Source organism: Hoplias malabaricus, chromosome 7 (assembly GCF_029633855.1).
Source record: "Hoplias malabaricus isolate fHopMal1 chromosome 7, fHopMal1.hap1, whole genome shotgun sequence".
Lineage (NCBI taxonomy): Eukaryota > Metazoa > Chordata > Actinopteri > Characiformes > Erythrinidae > Hoplias > Hoplias malabaricus.
The window spans coordinates 16,523,302-16,545,164 of NC_089806.1; the positions used below are offsets into that span (position 1 = coordinate 16,523,302).

Here is a 21,863-nt window from a genome sequence, read left to right on the forward strand (position 1 = left end):
TCAATTCAAATCAACATTATGACCACCTTGTTATTTCTTCACTTGGAACTAGGGGAATGGAGAGTAAGTGTAGAAATAAAGAGGTGATCATAATGTTATTGTTGATTGGTGTGTACAATACACACATACTGGAGTGCTTTTATTTTTTCAGTTTAATTAAATGCTGCCATTTTTATTTTTCAAAAGAACATTATCAGATTAATACGACGGAGTTTTAGGGCCACAGCGTGGAAAACTCTGAGAAAAAAACTCGGAATAATTCTGAGAAAAAATCTCAGAATAATTTGCTGCGTATAATGGAGCAGACACAGTATAACAGAGTAGAACTCCGGCAAAAAACTAAAGCCTTTATGCATCTCAGTCAGGGGCTGCGTCATGTCGTGTGAATGTGTTTAATAAATAATTCATGCATAAAGCTTTAGTTTTTTTGTACGAGTCCGAGCGTTTTTTGAACGCGATTGGAGCCTCGTGGGCGCTGGAGTTCTATTCGCTCTGGATCCATCATTTTCGTGATCATTAATTGTATCATGTGAAACTACATGCCATGGGTCCGTGCACTGATTGAGGGTTTAAACACTAATCACACTGTGGCCCTGATGTGGAAGAGAAGAGTGTTTATTCCTGAAATCTATACCATAGCATGACTTAAGCAACACACTACATTCCACAGTTACAGTGTGTCTGCTCCATTATACGCAGCTAATTATTCCGAGTTTTTTTATCAGAATTATTCCGACTTTTTTTCTCAGAATTATTCCGAGATTTTTTCTCAGAATTATTCCGACTTTTTTTCTCAGAATTATTCCGACTTTTTTTCTCAGAATTATTCCGACTTTTTTTCTCAGAATAATTCTGACTTTTTTCTCAGAATTATTCCGAGTTTTTTCTCTGAATTCTGACTTTAATCTCGGAATCTCTTTTTTTTTTTTTTCAATGCTGTGGCCCTAAAACTCCATCATAGATTAAAACTGTGACAAGCACCATATTTGTATATTTAAATTTAAAATTCTTGGCCAGAGTTGGCTATGGCATCACAGGGGATCAAGCTTACAATGTTTAGATGTTGTACCTGGGAGCATGATTAAAAAATATTGCAAAATAGATGATAACTTAAAATGGGATTTCCTAATGAGACAGAGAAGAAAACTTGGGTGTGACACTGAGAAACCTTTCTTGATTTAATGCTACAATGATTTGCCTACATAAAGTAGCAATATTAAAAAAAAAAAAAAAACATGATCTAAATGTGTGAACACGTTGAGATATTCAAGGGGAAAACCGGCCAACATTTTTAACTCTGCATCTTGGGTGCATCCTCTCAAAGCTGCTTGTCACTAATACAAAATGCCAGGTTTTGAGCTGAAGACATTTGAAAATGTCAGCTTTGTGTATTTTGGTAGCTTGGCTGTACAGCTGCAGAGTTTCAGTGTAGACATTTTTTTAAAATCTATAATGAATTATATCTTTTTTTTTTTCTAAATAAATCGGGGCGACAGAAAAGAGCACTAGATTTCAGAGCTCAGCACCTGGAGACTGAATTAGATTGTACTCAGACTGTGTTAGGTTTTTGCAACACCAGCCAATAATGCAGTGCAACAATACCACATCATCCACCTGAAGGGCACTGTTATTATGAAAGATATTCACCAGTATCCTGTCTGTGTTCAATCCTGTCTGTGTTCAAATAATGTAATGTGTGTGTGTGTGTGTGTAAATATGCTACATTCTGTAATTGATTGTATGACAAAAACAACATGCAATATAATTTAGTATTAATTTTGATATTTGTTTATTATAGCAGGTTCCATTATTTCTGTGAAATTTGCTTCTGATGAAATCTTAAACATGTTTTATGTTGTGTTTATGTTGTAATGACCATTTTGGTTGTCTACCAGGACATGCAATATTGTCAGGAGCGCCATTTTTCTATTTTAAAATTTTTTAGTTTTTATTTTTTGTTATTATACTTTCTTTCCCCTTCCTTATGCAAGTGGATTATCAAACCTAATCTCCTCAGATTATCACCTAAAAAGAATTGTTTGTTCAAAATAGTAAAAGTGAGGAATCATTCTTTTCATTGTTGGTTCTCTTTTAAGAAAAACACATCTGAGTCTCTCCAGCCTTACACAGAGAAAACTAAGACTGTCTGAGCTGGGTATTTGTGCACTTTTGATAGATGTGCCTTTTGTTGTTAGATTATGGTGTTCCAAATAGGTTACCAGTTAATCTCTTCTCTTGTTGAAATGCTCTAAGTGCACAAAGGACTATGACATTACAATGAGCAGTTTCAGAAACACATAAAAATATCCAAATATTTTGTCGATTGAAGTTTATACCAGAAGGATGACATTTCATGTTAAGTTTGGATTTATTTCTAAAATGCAGAACACATTGGATTATACCATTTTAGGGATTGCTATCAACCACAACGAGACTTGAGTTATTGAAGATTTTCTTTTTATCTTTAGAGAAATTCCATGAATTCTGAATCTCTAGAATGTCATTTGCAGCCCTTATTAATAGAGCATTTGGTTCTCTCTGTGTGTAGCTGAAGTATTCCTCTACATATAGTGCACACGAGACAGGGTACCTCTTTTTCACTTCCTCACTTTTGCTCTGATGCCACAGAGAAGCAATAGATAGTGAGGTGTTCTTTTTCTTTTATCATTTGGTGTGATTCCTTTGTAGAATGGAAAGGACTGCATCAATTTCATGAAGTTTTTTTTTGTCCTTGAGATAGAATTTTTAGAAATGTAGAAATGATCTTTAGAGGAATAATTGTAAGGGCTGATGGTTGCATTGCTAAAGACTGACACTTTGCCCCAGCAAATGCTCTTTTGTAACATGAATGACAAGTATCTTTGTAGTCTGCATTGTTGCTGCAGTCAAAACACTTCAGTGTGAATTGTGGCATGATTCTTGTGTTCATGAAGGCTCTCTAAAGGCTTAGATGTCTGTCTCTTTGTCCATGTGAAGTGCATTATACAGTGTATGATGTTGGTAAAAAAAAAAAAAAAAAAAAAAAAAAGGCCTCAGATCCGGCGTTTAGGATAAATCATGCCATCTGCTTGTCCTTGCTTATCTAAGCTTTTAGCCACAGACATAAAATAATCCCCTTTTGCAGAATTCCACAATCAGTTGTCATATCAATGCATGAAAATTTGGTGCATCTGGGTGTGAGGATCTGTAGGTCATTTGGGACAACTTTTGGTATTTTTCAATTGCAAGTGTTGGAAGTCTAAAACTAGGGAATGTAATGTAAGGTCTAACTATCACCATCATTTTCCAACATCTTTACCATACACTGATTTCCAAGGTTTGCTTTAACAATAAAGGAAAATGTACATTTGGTGAAGATATGTCAGCTGCATAATTGAAATTGGTTTATCTCTGTATATGAATTAAGAATGCAGTGGTGCATAATTATAGAAATATCATAGTGGCTGGAAATATAACTGCTAATAAACATAAATACAATCATGGTAAATGGCGCCTGTTCTAAGTTTAACACTGTTTATACCTGGTTATCTCTTCCATCTTGAATATCATGATTTTATCTGGATAGAGATCATTCAAATATAAATACAGGTGTAAATGCACCCAAGATGCGTTTAAAACATATTTGCTTAAACATTTTAGGAGCTGGTCTGAGATGCGTTTTAGCCCGACATTAGCAGGTGTGAAAAAGCCATCTTTTCAAGTCACAGTCAACAAACAAAACCCTGCACAATGCAGAACATTATAATGTAAGGCTAATTATGGAGGATGTACACGGCTGGTCTTCAGATGAAACAATGAGCTGAATTGTATATTACGACATTGCCTAACCACAATTTGGACATACTACTGAATAACAAGTAATGCATGTTGTAAAAATCTTATCAGGGTACAATCCACATGCTAGTTTCATGGAAAAAACAGAGGTAAACAGGGTGTGTTTTAAAGAAGCATGCACTGTGCAGTGTTCTATATGTACTAACCATGAGGGGATGGAGTAATTTGTTAAAATAATTATAGCATGTCGCATAATGCAGCGATACAGAACTTTGTTTAATAAGGTATAGGTTAAAAACCTATTTTCTAGATTGTATCAAATGTAACCATAGTAATATACATCATACGGTCATAAAATGATTCACGAGAACCTGCTCATCTAAAATTTCACCTGAATTAAAACGGAAGAAAGCATGACCTCACTAAAAAACAGCTGATAAAACAGATGTAGATGAGCCAGATACATGAATTTAACAGGCATAGCCATGTCAAGAAACACACAGCAGTTGTTTTCACATAAATCCACTTTTTGTAATGTTTCTTGAAGACTTGCTGTTCTCTGAACACTTATGTTGATTGCTTTGTCGCTGTGGTTAAGGGGAACAAGACCATTAACGGAATGCTATATTTAGCACAGCTGCACTCCATATGCTACACAAAAGTGCCTCATATTCATTTGTGGTCAGATCTTGGATGGAGCCATTTAAATATTTAAGAGAATTTTGCGTCGAGTGGCTTATTCGAGGCCTAAAGCAAAGCCTCATAGAAACACTATGAAGGCAATAGTGCATGTAGAACCTGGTCCCTTGATATAATTTGGCTTTTTATAAAAGGAACATTTTGACAGATTGCATATGACTCAAGGCTGTTTTCTACCACCATAAATAATAATATTTATGAACGGTTCTGTAAAGTGTAGCTCACTTGAAATCAAATGAAGAATTGTAATCTACTGCTTTGTAGTCCTTCATAGAGCAGGTCTCCTATATGCATGACTAGCATGGCATTTTTTAAAATATACATAGTAGATTATTTCTTTTTTGTAACAATGCATCTTGGAAATAAGTCATATACTGTTGAAAAGCCTGTTATTTTACCTTTTAAATGGTATCATATTTGTAAGTAACATGCATTTGTGGGATGAGCAGTAGAGCTGAGTATGTGGGTTGCACCCATAAAAAATTTGCCAAGTCCTAACTGCCAATGCCAAACACCTTATTCTGTGTGATAGTGTGGGGCGGCATCTCCCTCACTGGAAAAACGTGGCTTGTCATCTTTGGAGGCAATCTCAATGCAGAGAGATATCATGATGAAATCCTGCAACCAGTGGCAATCCCATATCTCCACAGTCTGGGACCAAACTCTATCCTCCAAAAAGACAACGCTCGTCCCACAGAGCGGTGTTTATCAGAGACTACCTCCAGAATGTGGGAGTGGAGAGGAAGGAATGGCCTGCCAGCGTCCTGACCTCAACCCCATTAAAACACTTGTGGGATCAGCTTGGGCATGCTGTTCATGCCAGAGTGACCAACACAACCATGTCTTCTGACTTGCGACAAATGCTGGTTGAAGAATGGGATGCCATCCCACAGCAGTGTGTGACCAGGCTGGTGACCAACATGAGGAGGGGGTGCCAGGCTGTTGTGGCTGTGTATGGTGCTTCCACACGCTACTGAGGCTCCTGTTTGTTAAATGGATGAATTGTTAAATTGTCAATATGTCTTGCTTCTTCAAACTTCAATCATCCAGTCCACCACACACCAAACGAGTCAATGGCAGAATAAGCTCAGCTTTGCTGCTAATCCCACAAATGCCTGTTCCTTACAAATGTGGCACCACTTAAAAGGGAAATTAACAGGCTTTCTAGCGGTATATGTTTTATTGCCAAGAATCATTGTTATAACAAAGAAATACCAAACACAATTTTCCTTACTTTTTTGTGCTATGTTTACATTTAGTCCAAAATATGATTTTCAGGGCAAGTATATTTCCACAAAGTTTAGCTAATACATTTTACATTTAAACTGAGTAACTTTGTTGTAAGAAAACGCTTTAACATTGAATTTTAACAGAATGAAAATGATCGTGACTTTGACTTGTTTGTCTTTGTGGATATGTAAGATGTACATAGCCCTGAAAGTGCATGTGAGGACAGAGGAGAGAGAGGTGTGCGTCATGCTCTCTCATGCCACCCATAGCTGAAAACCTCTAAGATATGGAAATGGCATGTGCATTTTAAAGACTTCACTATTTTATCCCTCATAATCTTGCCAATGAATCATGCAGGACACACATACTCCTTCTCTCTCTCTCTCTCTCTCTCTCTCTCTCTCTCTCTCTCTCTCTCTCTCTCTCTCTCTCTCCCTCTCTCTCTCTCTCTCTCTCTCTCTCTCTCCCTCTCTCTCTCACTGTCATTCACTCTCATACACACTCATGCACTTCTCTTTCCCTCCCTCCTCTCTGACACTTTCACACTCATCTCTCTCTCTCTCTCTCACTCTCTCTCTCTCTCTCTCTTTCACACACACACACACACACACACACACACTCACACAAACAAAGATAGGTGTAGATCTTTAGCAATATTCTTTTACACATGTTAGCTTTGTGGGAATGATTTGTTATTAGCTGGTTTAATTGAGTGGATTGAAATCAATATTTCCCATGCTCTAAAGCATTTCATAAATCATGCCACGGTAACAAAGTTTTTGGTTTAAGCCGATGTACTGCATTTACTCAGTATGGCAGGAATCGATCATTAAAAAGCCCATGCATCTTCTTGACAGTGCAGATTGTATTTACTCTGTGAAAGAAATTACTGTGGGGCTACCTGACTTATTGAAACAAACAGCGTTTTTGTACCCTTGACCTTTAGCTTGTTTTCTATTGCTGTATCCCTCTTATTTTATCAATGAGGACTGTATATTGAGCAGTAGCTGCTTTGAAATGCATGAGTGCACATTTGCAAATGCTTCTCTGTGTGCTGTATATACTCGAATCTGTGCACAGAATAGTAATAGGACAGCTAACATCAGGAAATCATTAAAATTTTTATTCGTTATGATAATTCAATGCTTCAAGGATCCAACCAGCATGGTTCTCAGTGGAGAACTTGTTCTGGATTCATTTGTGAGTAACAACAGTTTATTCACATAGTGGTCAATGAACTGCTGCAAAGACGACTTTCACCAGAGTTAATTAAGAATACAAATGCCACTCTTAGTATACGGCTAAATATTCAGCAACAACAACTCATTCCCAGTATATGCTGCTGTTACATGGGTGATGGTGGATATACTGCTTTACTCCTGACTGCTGCTGTTCTAATAAATCATTTTATAAATGGTCACAAAATGGTCATTGTAAAAATGTATACCCGGTTTATCATAATTCATACAGAACTCTTAGGAGGTTTAGGCTGTGGAGCTTGGGATGTGAGTAATTAAAGTTGGATTTAAACTTTTTATTGTGTTGTACTGTGATTAAAGCCAATTCTAAAACAACTTTGACTGTCACATTTAATCCATTGACTTGTTTTTATTTTTGTGCAATTTTCAGTGAACTTTTTAACGCCTCATTATATCAGTTTATGGAGCTTATTAATGGATCTTTGTATTTCCTCCTCCCTGTATTTCATTTAATTACATCACACCCTTCTTGTGCTTACAATAATTAATTTATGTTCCGCTTGAGAAATAGGCGTCATTTAATGCAGCACAACACTGATGATTGGTAATTTGAAGGAAGGAAAATGCAGTGTCTGCAGTCAAAATCAAGGCAGGTTTCATGTTAGGGGACAACAATTGTTCTGTTTAGTATAGTGTGTGCTGACTTACAATTTCATAAACATAAACATTTATTTAAAATATCAAGAAAATATTTGGCTTTCATGGAATGTTTTGTCTCATTTTACACTATTTCTATCCACACTACAATTAAGTTAGTAAGATAAATGTTGTGTCTACTCTGTACCTTTATGGGAATTTGTATTGCTTCAAAATGTTATATATAAAATATATATATATATATATATATCCAAATTCATCATTCACAGCAACACATCCTTTCAGTTATCTTTGAGTTGTCTGTGGAACTGTGGAAAGATGGACAGAAAACATTAGAGTGTATTAAGGTCTGATGCAAGATTGATGCTAGATTTTCACAAAGATAAAAGATTTAAGAGCAGTTTTATCTGATTTGAAACAGTTTTGTAGGGCTGCCAATTCTTGTATTTTTATTAGAGGTTCATTTTCTCTTTTATTTTTAATTTATTATTATTTTTTTAATTATAACATTTTTTAATCATTATTTGAATTCCAGTTTGGCAGATTCCTGATATTTCCCTTTTATCTGTTGACTTTCTTCTTAGTTACCCAAGTAAATTAACTTTAAAGCATGAACAGTAGGTGCTGGCCATGTTGATGGGAAATGAAATAAATCAAATGTGATCTGTGAACTTTTTACAGTGCGGTATATTTTAAAAAGTTGCTTCAAATTTAAGTCTGTTCATTAAACCTTTACAAACTGAATGTTGATTTTGTGCAGTTCCTAAGAACTGATTATGAAGTATTTTCCATTTCTCTCTTTTCAGCTCCCATTAATCCACATCTGAGTGAGTATTTAACTTATTATTGTATTCTAACCCTGAGTCTAAAAATGTGTACTGTTGTTTTTATGATCTTTGTTGGTCAGCTGTTGATGCTACAATAAGTGAAATGTCTGCGTGCAGCAACATGTGTCTCCACGAAGCCCCTGTCACTATTTTCCAGCAGAGCTCCATCTTATCCCTGTTCCTTGTGCAGTAGAGATTGCAGGCAGCTCACCTGACCTCCAATGGGGAGAGGGAGAGGTGTTAGCAGTGCTGCCAGGGCCAAAACCCCTATTTAAATACTGAGGCCTGAAGGTGGGCAAGAGTCAAGAGCCCAGACTATCACACTCTCTTACCGGAGAGTTATACACATCTCTGTGCTACCTGTGTAAACCCCTCCACCCCACCCCCCCAGATCCCACCTCTCTGAAGGTCACCACTCCACACTGCTCCCAGCTACGTTTTAATAAAATCAATGAATATTTATCATGAGGAGTTTGAGCGGAATTCCAATAGCCCCTCACCAGTGCTGTGAAAAAAGGCTGGACAGGCCTTTAAACTGTTTGCCAGTGACTTGGATTGATTGTATTGATTGTTCTTTTTTTCCCTCCACCTCTTTGTGGTTGTAAAGGTTTGTCCGTGTGATTTAGGAAGTTAAACACGATTAAGTAAGTCCTTGTTGAAGTCTTGATGATGTGTGTGTTTTGGAATGCTCCTAAATGATAGTGTTTTCCTTGTCAGGGGAGTTTCACTGCAGTTTTGAGGAGGAGCCCATTTGCATGTTCACTCAGGACAAGAACGACAACTTTGATTGGACGAGACACAGTGCCGCCACACGGGACACGAAGTACACTCCAAACACAGGGCCTAGTGTTGACCGCTCAGGTTCAAAACAAGGTATGTACACAATCTAAGCACTGCCTAACACCTTGGATGGCCGTCATCATCTCAGCAGTCATTTTGCTGTGTTTACATGTTGGCAGTATATGAACACCAAACCAGATATTTCAGTCAAATTTTACTGAATGTCATTGTTGATACGACATCTAAATAACCGGACATGAAGACATGCAGAAATGTTGCTTTAGTCATCATGTGTTGTGGTTGTTCTGTACAGAGGAATGGGCTCCAAGCTGATGTGCAGGACTAATCAACAATTATCAGAAACGTTTAGTTACAGTTATTGCTAAGGGGGTCACACGAGATACTAAAAATGTTCACATATTTTGCCACACATTTTTACCACAGATATGGAATATTCAATCATTTTCCTCAAAAAATAACTCACCAAGTGTAAAAGTGTTGCCTTATTTGTTTGTTTTGTTTTTCTAACTGGCTGTTATTTATAGTTAAAGCCCCTACATACCTGTTTAACTCATTGTTTACAGTAAGACAAAATTGTAAAGAAATGTGAGTTCAAGTCTCGCTCAGGGTGACTATCCGTGAGGAGTTCTCCCTGCCATGTGTTCTCCCTGTGTCCGTGTGGGTTTCCTCCAGGTGCTCCAGTTTTCTCCCACAGTCCAAAAACACACGTTAGTAGGTGGATTGGTGACTCAAAAGTGTCTGTAGGTGTGACTGTGTGTGTGAAGGACTGGAGCCCCCTCCAGGGTGTGTTCCCAGCCCTGCACCCAGTGATTCCGGGTAGGCTCTGGACCCAACGCGACCCTGAATTTAATAAGCTGTTACAGACAATGAATAAATGAAACTTTTATGTACAGAAAAACTATATTCAACACACTACACAGGCAATGATGCAGTCACCATTGCTATATTTACAGTGCTGCATGCCACTATGTCATGTACCATTGCCAGTTCCACAATTTTTCAATGTCAGCATGTAAACACGTTAGTGTTTCATCCTTTATTTTGTGGGCAAGCTGGGTTGTGTTTCAATAAAGTCATCAGCATCCCAGAATGAATTCTTGTTAACTTCCGAATGCCATTCAGCAATTTCATTTGGACAAATCCCAGCTGTACATATTATGCGCATAATTCTTGACTTAAACCAAAACTGCCTCCAACATGCAGTAATGGTTTTGAAAGTAACTTGAAAGAGAGGATGGGGGGGGGGGGCACTTGCCAGTTACAACCGTAATTCAGTCTGACCTCCATTTATTGACACGTCCACAAAGAGGCTTTTGATAGTGAGGGGAAGGGGAAGGGTAGGGGGAGGTCTGGAGGGAGGCAAGCTGGTGATTGTGGCTTTTATGGGAATGCAGCAGCAGCTGATGTTGTAAATAATACATTTGCTTTAATCATCCTAATGGCTCAAAACTGTCCAACATTTCATTACCATCAAAAGTCCTCCATGGGTTGTAATTATCCCATATCAAATTCAGTAGAAGAAGAAATTCTATTTGATTTTGGCTGGAGGGCCTTCAGCGCCCACCTTCCTCCTCCCAAACTCAGAGTAGAATGGTTTGAAGTGCCTCTGTAGTCCTGCTGGAGGGGAGTACGAGGAATCATGATTAATGCATTTGAAACATGTTTCTATCATCCAACTCTGAACTCTGAGAACAGTGAAGGATAGATGTATCCTGTGTGTATGTATGTTACATATTATTTTGTACATATATACTGAGATTTGTGGTAAACAGCTATAACAGGTATTCAGCTATACATCAAGATTTTAGTCTGATTCAACATCCAATGCAGGATGGAAGAGTCTTGGTAGACTTGGATTTACTGCATCTCACTGAGTATTCTCATTCATGGTTCGTCTAATCATTCCAAAAAAACCTATGTATAGCAAAAGTGTCATGATTTTGATTTGAAAACCTTCATATAGTTTTGAACTTATAGTTACCAATGTTGATGGTCCACCTGTTACTGCATGGTTGTTCTCCAGTGACTTCCACCATCTTTATGCCACATGGATTATAATAACAGTTAAAATGCCTGTGAAGTCCACAGAAATTAAGAAAGAAGATGATTAAAAATATTTTATTCTTAAGTGGGGCTGAGCAATAGAGCTGAAAACTATACTCCTGAAAATGTATTTAATTTCACTCAATATGAATAATTATTGATCGTTTTTAATAACCTATACGAAACAGGGGAAAATGCTGAATTAGTTTAAAATTGACCACATTTATTAAGGAAAAGTATAATAATTATAACTGTATAATTGTAATGTGATTTCTTCAGGACACGATGCTAACATTAGTTCTATCTAAAAGCAGAGCTTCAAGTTCCCAGTGTTTCAGCTCTGCCCTGAGGCTCTCGGCGCCGCTGCAAAACAACCCCCTGTGGGAGGGACTGTGACTCCATTGGATGCTGACTGGCTAAGTAAAAGTGACAGCCAATGAGAAGCGCATTCTCTGTCGTGCTGTGGAGTATTAGCTCCTCACTCTGTCTGAGGGAGAGGTGCAGAGCTTGTCTGTCGGTCTCAAAAAATAATCCACTTAACAGTATCACCTCAAAAATATAGAATAAAGCGCCTTCAGTACCGGCTTGTAGTGTCCAAATATGGGACGGTTGGCGACACTAATCACGTTGCCTTGGGGTCCAGATCTGAATGTGCATTTGTGCAGAATACTCAGAAAGGAGAATGTGTCTGCACACATGATCTCCCATGCAGGGAATTAGCTCTGGCTGACTGGGTGGGCCTTGGTCTAATTTGGGTAATCCTAGGCCCACCCAGGCAGACCCGTGTATTGTAGACAGCAAATATAAGTACGGACAAAACACGGGGAGATACGTATTTTTCATGGAGATACTTGTTAAAGAAACTGTGATTTTTCAGGTTTTCATTGGTCATTTTGATATTACCTTCTATGAACATATGGAGATTAATACTCACATTTGACACATGTAAAAAAGTGAAAACCGCTAAAAATTGAGTTTTTAATTAGACAGCAATGACATGTTGGATGTTTAGTGTAATTTCCAGTTTTTCGGGGTTTTTTGTTTGTTTTTTCAGACATTGAAAAATGAATAACTGAACAATACTACCTTGACTAGATAAATAAAAAGGTGGTCACTGAATTTTGTACTCTCCACTCTATACATATCTTCATTTCTGAGCAAGGTACACAATTTTTGATTAATGTGTCCATACATGCTAGGAACAAAAGGCGTTATAATAGAAATATCCAAGACTTCTTACACAGACGTAATTCTGAGTACTTTACATATATACTCAGAAAATATTTTAAAGTAGGCAGTTCTTGACTTTTTTTTTTCATCGAACATATCTGAAAGCATTGTGCAATGGAGCATCATGAAAATAGTTCAGTTAGAGCAGCAGTGCAAAAAAGCACTTGAAGCTGGAGGTGACCGAGGTGCTTGTGCATGAAGTGCAAGCCCAACATAAGCAAATATTTGGAAGTGCCAAACCCCCTCCTTGACTTGATGAAGTGAAGAGAGCCTGGGAGCAGGTAACAGTTCACATCAATGCACGTTCACCTGGGGAGGTGAGAAGTGCTTCACAGAGCAGAAAGCAGTGCGGAGTTGTCAGGAGGAAAGGCAGGAGGGGTAAAACTCTTCCTCTAGCAGGGGAAGGAAGCAATATTTCTTATAATTGTCGTACACTTTCTCTGTATTTTTCCTTCATTTCTCTTGCAATAATATACACTTTGGTACAAAATGTAAGATATATTATGTATTATGTATATATATATACATTTCCTTGCTTCCCATTGCCTTATGCATAGGTGTAAGTAAATGATTACACACCCCATATCAAATGACATGTCTTGCGGATGAAAACATGTGGAAAAATGCAGCTTTGTTTGTTTAAACTTAATTTTTTGCTTGGTAATTAATGTATTTGATGGAAGAATTAAACATCCATCCATCCATCCATCCATTATCTGTAAGCGCTTATCCAGTTCAGGGTCACAGTGGGTCCAGAGCCTTCCTGGAATCATTGGGCACAAGGTGGGAATACACCCTGGAGAGGGCAGAATTAAACATATGAGGCCAAATTATGTTAATGGTCACCCCCAGAAAATTCAGCAGATGTCAAGGGTATTAAAAAAAACTAATAAAATAATGACCAATAAACTAATAAAACTGTAAAAATAATTACTGTGAAAAATACTTCATGAAGCAGTGAAAGTAACATTAAGTTTATTCCTTCTCAAACTGCTTCTGTATTTCTAACCGATTCCATGTAGCCTCTTGTTACACTTGTTGACAGTGAAATTCCCTGTATCAGAGCTGTTGCTGTTAAACCACATGAAGAGAAGTACAAAATGTTGATGCATGCTAATATAACGAGGATTTCCTTCTTATTCATTTTTGATCATCACTGTTCATTTATAATTTGTTCACAAAAAGTAACATGTCAAATTGTGTGTACAAAATGAAGTTACATTTTAATATGAATGTGATGATATACCTGATTTTCAGTGATGACTCCAATTTCCAGCACACATTTTGTTTTTGCCTGCTGCTGGAATCAATGAATTATGAAATGACTCCTCTGACTTTAGGCTTGCTCCTCACCCTGCACTACCTCATTCATATTGAACTCCCTTTCTGCTGCAATAACCTTCTCAGCATTGCAAAATGTGAAGTGCACAAAATTACCCAAACACAGCAAGCCAGCTGTTACTGGTCACTGTTGGTGAAATGGGGAATGTAGCATACATTATATTAAATTTTTATCATGCAAGCAACAACAACAAAAAAAGAATTTTGTCTTTAAATGTACTTATTTTTCTTAAATAGCAGAGGGAATGTATATGTTTAGTAAAGCCAAATATTTAGAAAAACATAACATAATTGATTTAAAAACTAAGATGTTTGTTCAATTTCCTTTATGTTAAAGGAACATTACCTTATAAAAATGTCTAATGGAAGCTTCATAGCTGCTACCAAACAAGCTTTCATCTTGGCAGAGTAAAAGGTCTTACAAACACTTACAAAAACACGCAGGAATTCATTGAAATATTATCTTGTTCTAATATGTCATAAACCTGTAATACTGCATTAATAATGTTTGCACTTTAATAAACAAATATGTACTTTTTTTTTTCGAAACTGTGACATGCATTAAACGACTGGTATCAGACACTAAATTTATATATATATATATATTTTCCCATTAATTTGTAAGCAGGAATGCTGATCTGTGTAATTTAATGTTTTGGACAGGTTTCTACATGTACATCGAAACGTCCCGACCTCGGAAAGAAGGGGACAAGGCCAGATTGCTGAGCCCCATCTTCAACGTGGCCCCGAAAAACCCTTACGGCATAACTAACCCTCCAGCGTACTGCTTTGGCTTTTATTACCACATGTACGGGAAGCACATCGGTAAGTGAGAGATCGCTCTAAAAGCTGACCAAGGCAGGTGCCTGGCAGGTTCTTCCCCAACACACTGTAATAACCGTCACACCACAACTACCAGGAGAATCTGGTGGAGTAAATGACTGTAAAGACACATCTTTTCTGACAGCCTCTTAGAGCAGGCTCACATAACTGTACCATTAATATGACAAGTTGCTGGAGTAGATAGTTTATGTCAGCTTCTGGCATACAGTGTAACAGGGAGAGGAGCGGCACAGTCCATAGCCAGTGGGGCTGACCTAAATCACTCCTGATAACATCACTGGATCCGGTCCTGTCTTGTGTGCAGAAATGCACTAGACACATGCTATTGCTAATAGAGCAATGATGCAGCTGAGTCAGAACACATAGACTAATACTGTAATAAGGTGAATATAGTACATCTTCCTTGTTCATGGCAGAGCACTTACTGTCCTCCTGCCTTTTCTTGTTCTTCTCCACTACTGGGTTTTTGCTTTATGCTCTCAGAGCAGAAAACACTTTCTGCAGTCTCTGTGACTGTTAGCTGCCCTCTTCCCACCATCATATAATGGAGCACATGTGAATGCCACACCAACCAATCATCATGCCCCACTAAATGCACTATATTTTATACATGCTGTTGTAATGGAAGAAGCCAGTACCTGATACTTGAATTGACACCGAGCTAGGAGGGTTGGAATGCATTACTCTGTATTAAATGATGCCCTGGGTGGTGTGGGAAGATAAATAAGTAAATGTGATGTGTTGCTGTAAACGTGATGTGTTGCTGATATCTGTACAGATATCACCCCATGATTTCCTTAGCTTTCTTCTTTTTTTGACCACATGGATATGCTGCACACTCCCGTCACGTTCACACAGCCCCTCCTTCTGTCTCAGATGCCCCACTCATGATTTTGTTCTTGTGCTGGGTATGTCTCCTCCTCTCTCCCTGGAGTGTGGAATGTGTGTTTCTGCCGGCAAAGAGAAAGATTGGATCTACAGCAGGCGAAAGTCTGTGTGCCGCACTGTGATATCTGTCATGTAACTCCACATGACTCCAGGGGGAATTTTTTTTTCACCATCCCATCTTATGCTGTACGTCGTACCGTGGCCTTTGCGCCTGTCCCTGTGCCCTGGCACTAGCTCTGCTGCTAATGTCCTGCCGCCACAAGCACTGCCATCAGGCATGACTAACCCAGGAATTTACAGGCTCCAGAGGCAGCACAAAGGGCTGCGGGACACTCTTGTGGAAGGCTGTTTTCATGTGGGATTTTGCACATAGCTTGTAATAACACATGCTGTCACATGTGCTGTAATATTTTATTACTTCATCTAAGTGTCAGAATAATTCAGAACAACAAGGTGCATTTGCCTCACTTTTTGGGCTAGTCCTGACTGAATTAAAGTCTTTTAAGGGCAGTATGTGGCTCCAACTTGGCTTTTTCACTCTCCTAAGTACATAACTCACAATACTAGCGGCGTCAAGCTTTATTGGCCAAGTAAATTTACACATACAAGGAATTTGTCTTCATAGAATAGACATAGCTGCACATTTCTTGTAGTACAAGCACCAGAATATATATTCTACAGGAAGGTGGTCAGAGTGTGCTTTTTTTTTCTTCTACAGCTTTTTTTTTTCTTTTCAGTCAACAAATCTTGACACAGCTCAGTGGGCTAGTGGAAACAACAGCAGCAGCAAAGATGGAAGGTGGCTTGCCAGTAGAGGAAAAACATATTCAAGTTATTATCCATAATGCACAGTAGAGATAATTCTAGTGTTTGTTTTTTTTTCGTGCACTGCATTAATTCTGAGTCTGCCAGCTAAACAGATGTAGACAAAAACATTTCTGTAGTTTCTATAGTAGTTTTTTGTATGTCTACAGGTTGGTTTGAGCAAAGGAAAAAAACAAACTAGTGTTGATTCTACAGTGAGATGGGAAAAGAAGGCTAATTATATTTGTAAAAAATAAAATAATAAAAAAAATACTAACACATGCAAGTCATTCTGTTGTAAACTTCAGTATGTAAAGCAAAATAACAAATGGCTGTGATCATCAGTGCTGCTCATGAAAATGCAGGCCATTTAAATCCCTATGTGAGTGTTGGAGGTGTGTGGAGTTTTATGGTAATAGTTGTTTTTATTAAACACTTTCCTTGTTCAGTTAAACATTCAAACTGTTAACACTCCCATATCTACAACATTTTTATATTCTCTCTCTCTCTCTCTCTCTCTCTCTCTCTCTCTCTCTCTCTCTCTCACTCTCTCACTCACTCACTCACTCACACAAGTACATGCTCTCTACCCCTGAGTGAAGTGAGGCTGCTCGCGAGGGTTGACATTTCCAATTTAGGAGGCGGCGCCTCACATTTGTCGTGCTGGACTGAAAGGAAATCTATCAGTGTTCTTTGCGGCATTCCACCCCCTACATAGAGAAGAATTCCCACCTTTAGACTTGTATTTTTTTCCCTGAATTCACCATGAGGATTGGATCCACTGAGGTGTAACCTATTGTTTTATTTTTGTCACTTGACCTGGCACAAGAAATGTAGCTTTGCACCTGCCTCTAAATCACACAAAGAAGACCAAGATAAAGGGACAAGCATTGAACATGTGCCCCAAGAATGTTTATTATCCAGTTTACTAATTTCAAGGTGTCAGGATCAAATAGAAAAATAGAAAGAGAAATTACGAACCAAAATATACAGTGATATGGCCACTGTGTGCTCGCTGGGTCCATGTTATTGTTTCACAAGCAGCCGCCTTGTAGAATGGTTGTTATTTATCCCGCTATTCTCAGGCTTGTTGACAGCTCGATAATTTCACATTGCCTTTTAAAGGAGCAAAGTAAGTTTATTATCATTCCATATTTTATATCTCATTTTACATAAGTAGTCCCAAAATAAAACAGTTCATGCACCGCAGAACTATTCCCGCATGTGTGGGGGGGCCATGTTCTGTGTACATTTAGCACCTGCATGATGTCCAGAGATTTGTGGAAGTTATAGACCATAAAATGTCTCTACTAGAACCATTCAGAGACTTTTACAAAGAAAACAAACACTAAGTCGGCAGTAACATGCACCGAGTGTTCGAGGGTCCCAGTAGTATTGGGATTATAGTGAGCAGAGCAGCAGGCTGCAGCTTGTGGGGGTCTAGATCTTTAGCATTGATTGGCTTAGGGGACCAACACAGCTATATTTCACTGTGGGGGCGAAGTGTGCTACCTGCGATGAGGTCAAAGCTAATTAATGTGATGATCTTCAAAGTGTGCCTCTCTCTCTCTTTCCCACTCTCTCTCTCTCTCTCTTTCCCACTCTCTCTCTCTCTCTCTCTCTCTCTCTCTCTCTCTGAATTTGTTTACGGGATTAAGGCAACTTACTCAAAGCAAACACTCACTTTTGAATGCCTGTCCCTAAGAGGCTAAAGGATCAGAGCACTTTCATTAGAGGCGAGGCTTAATGCTATTCATCTTCAGGAGCTTGGCTATAGCTTCCTCCGTGACTTACAATGGGTCACGTACGAGTAAGAGTATACCTAAAGCATTCATCTGTAAATGAAACTGTTTATCCCTGTGGGTGTTCTCTCACTCTCTCTTTCGCTCTTTCTCCCAGTCAACTTTCAGTGAATAAATATGAGCTTCAGCTGTTGTCATAGATGTATAGAAGTCTACAAATCCTGTGCAGGAACTGTTTATGGATTCCTATATCACCCAAGCAAGGGTGCACACATGATAACACTGCCTTTGTCTGTTCAGACTAGCTTATTTTAGAGAGCACCATAGATATTAGTTGAAGTGTATTGGCCCTGCACTTTGCTTTGGAAATTCTTGAACAAGTGAATTATACTGCTAGCAGGTCTCAGGTTTATTCCATGGTGCATATTTTAATGCACTTTGAACAATATTTAATGAACATTTGGATTCCAAATATGCGTTCTAAATCAAAAATATCTCAGTTTTTACATTTTCTCACAACGATCCCCAGAAAGTATTAACAATAACAATCTAATGCAGTAAGTGGCATAATCAATGTTCTATGTGGCTGTTCCTAACACAAATGATTGTATAAAGGTAGCTGACTTCTAAGGAAGTGACCCGATGTTTCTGCAGGCACTCTGAATGCGTTCATGAAGCAGAAAGGTCTGGCTACTTCAGATGCTGGTCCAGTCTGGTCACTCAGTGGTAACCAGGGAGATCGGTGGAGACAGGCCAAAATCAGCATCCACCCCACTTCCTCTTTCCAGGTGAGTGCACTGGCACATCACCTGCGTGCAGCACCTTCTCCTCAAAATACACCTAGGCAGACTTCTGTTCTTTATAATCTGACTTTGGTGTTGAAATTCCGTATTGCAGTATTTTCCAAATATATCATGGTTCACTTACCATTTAACATTATTTAAGTTAGTTAACATTATTTAAGCATTTTAAAAATGATCCTGTGCTGTGCTTTTTATAAAACTGATCATTTATTTTCTTACCTTTTCATCAAATTACCTCAGATTTAGTCTTTGTGCTGAATCTGAGGAAATTTCATACTGATGTATTTTACATAACCCCTTAGGCTCTAATGTTAGTTTTTGTGTTTCCTGTTCCTTATTCAGGTGATCTTCGAAGGTGTCAGAGGTCCAGGGATCGAAGGGGACATCGCTATTGATGATGTCACTCTGGAGGAAGGGGAGTGTCCAAACCCTCCTTCCAAAGGTATGTATAAAACCGTATTACCATAGTAACCAGCCTGTAATGTGGAAGTGCAAGCCACCCTGACTGTGCCCAGCAGAGTTCTGTAATTGCGCTTTGGGACAAACAGGGAGAGAAAATGGAAGGCAAGACAGGTAATGGTGTGGAATTGACAGTGCTATTGACAGGGAAATAAGGATTTTGTTCCTCGCAGCTTGATCTTTGATGAAATCCATGAGCAAATGGGGCAGCTAAATGGGCTGCCTTTGCTATTCTCAGCAATATCACTGCAGTGTACTGCATACTCCTGTCATTTGATTAATGTGTTTGAGCTTTAAGTGTGTTCTCATAAAGAGTGAAACACAATGATTTCATTGGCTTCCAGGAGTTTATGGTTCTCAAGTAATCCCTTAAAGAAAAAAAAATAGAAAAGTTTCACTTAAGTTTAACTGACCTTAAAGGAAAACGTCTAGTCTGATGTGAAATTCGAGAAACCTGCACCTCTCAGAACATTTTTTGAATTGTTAAATTATATATTTGTTGTATGTAAATATTATAATTTTATTGAAATATCGATATTAAAAGATAGAATTTAACACATTGATTCCTTTTTTTATTTTTATTATTTTATAAATAGTTTACAAATTATTTATAAACTTAATGTTTCTGGACGTGAACTTTTCTCCCTCTCTTTCTCTCTCTCTCGTATTATATCTATCAGACATCGGATCGAAGGCTCCTCCACACAGAGAGACTCATATATGGCTGTTAAGTGCCACCCTGGTTTTCAAACTCTTCTGGGGTGAGAGGTGACCACCTGGTTCGGGTGGAGACTGGCAACAGCATTCGAGTCTGTGTCCCTGTTCCCTCAATATATAATCACCAAAGATACATACACTCAGATTACTGAGAGGGACACAGCACTGGCTCCACATGGATTATCAGAAATAAAAAAAACATGATAAAAAAAGAGAAAAAAATATACAAATACACAAAAAAGTAATAAAGGATTGGCAAAATGTATCTACTGAAAACAATCTGCACACTCTGTCTGGGTGAAGATGCTCACAAGGACCAGGAGGAGAGCACTTTGCTGATGGAGTGAGCCGGTTGTGGAAGGCGAGGCTCATCGGGATGGGCTCCCACACAGACCTGAGGACAGTTTGTAAAGCACAAGGACAACTTTGCCAGCTGGCAGTAAAAAGCTCATTTAAGAGAGAAAAATAGTGGTGAAAAATATTGAAAGGTGATGGCAGTATACCCCAGCTCTTTACTACGAACACCTTTTCAGTGTGTCATCCTTTTTGTCCTTCATCACTCAGCTCTCTCTCCTCCACCTTCTCTTCAGTTCAAACCATGGGATTATTACATTTCTTTTTTGGCTTGGTGCTTTAGAACACAGATTTTAAAAAATGGTATCTGAAACTGTGGGCTAACACAGAAATGGTCCTGGCTTTCTATCCTGGACCTGAGTAGCTGCCTGTTTTGATTTCACTACACTGTGCTCACATGCCCTAGGGGCAGGCCAGGGCCTGGAGAGCAGGTCAGAGGTCACTGGGAGCGAATGGTGGAGGAGGAGGAGGAGGAGGAGAGGAAAGGAGACTGGAAGATGGACACGCCGAGGCCTGTGGCAGGAGGCCATGGAGTTTGGAGAGGCAGAAAACGATCAGCTAGGTGATGAAGACCTCTGCTCCTCTGTTCTCCACTGCCAGAAACGTGACATGATCTGTGCCACTTTCTGCCATGAAATACAAAAAAGTGCCTTCAGATTATTAAGTGAATCGTGAGCCTGGCCATTAACACCAATGTCAATGTTTCTAATGTCACCAATGGGCTATTTTATAACACGGTTATTTTGCTCCTTCGAAGTGCTGATTTGAATGGCACAACCATTTCCTCTGGAGATCAAGAGTTGGCCCCAGACCTCAGCGCAACAGACCACCCGAGATTCATGGTGGTGTGCATGCTGAGGTCCTTAACTAGACAGCCGTGTCAAAGACCTCTGATATCTCTAATGACGGCTGTAATGTAGCCGTTGTTTTGGACTGGGAAAACAGCAGGTCACTGGATGATGGCTGGATGCCACACGGACACAGGCCTGCCCCCAGTCATCACTGTAGAACATGTCTCCTCAACTGGGCCTTAGAATAACAAACATCACCCTGGAGACAACTACTAAAAAGAAGGCCTACTGTCCCCACCCCCACACCGCTGTCATTTCTATACTGAACTATGTACATTCTGACAGAAAATATATTAATGATTATAATAATATTTTATTACTCTAGCGAGAATGTTTCTCTGATTTTACACAAACTGTGAAAATAAACTGTGGGACAAAAAAAATTCTACCTGAGAGCATCCATAACCAGCTGGTTTTTAAAAACATTGTAAAAAAAAATGAAGATAAAGAAAGAAAGAAAGAAAGAAAGAAAGAAAGAAAGAAAGAAAAGGTAACATTTACGTATATTGTTGGTTATGAAAAAAAAATGTTTTGAGGAGCCGTGTCTTGTTTGTAATTTTTTTTTTTGTTTAGTTTTTTTTTTTTTTTTTTTTAAACTGTT

General features: G+C 38.6%; 1 protein-coding gene across 2 annotated transcripts in view; it reads left to right on the forward strand.

Annotated features, from left to right (window-relative positions):
• LOC136702251 (MAM domain-containing glycosylphosphatidylinositol anchor protein 2-like) overlaps positions 1-21,500 on the forward strand; it is a 224,236-nt gene extending 202,736 nt beyond the window's left edge. For both annotated transcript variants that reach the window (XM_066677224.1, XM_066677225.1), the window contains exons 12-17: positions 8,366-8,386; positions 9,104-9,259; positions 14,465-14,626; positions 18,733-18,866; positions 19,224-19,323; positions 20,021-21,500. In XM_066677224.1, coding sequence (XP_066533321.1) covers positions 8,366-8,386; positions 9,104-9,259; positions 14,465-14,626; positions 18,733-18,866; positions 19,224-19,323; positions 20,021-20,112 — 665 coding nt within the window. In that variant the 3' untranslated portion in view covers positions 20,113-21,500. The remainder of the gene's footprint in view (positions 1-8,365; positions 8,387-9,103; positions 9,260-14,464; positions 14,627-18,732; positions 18,867-19,223; positions 19,324-20,020) is intronic.
• Positions 21,501-21,863: the final 363 nt, after the last annotated feature.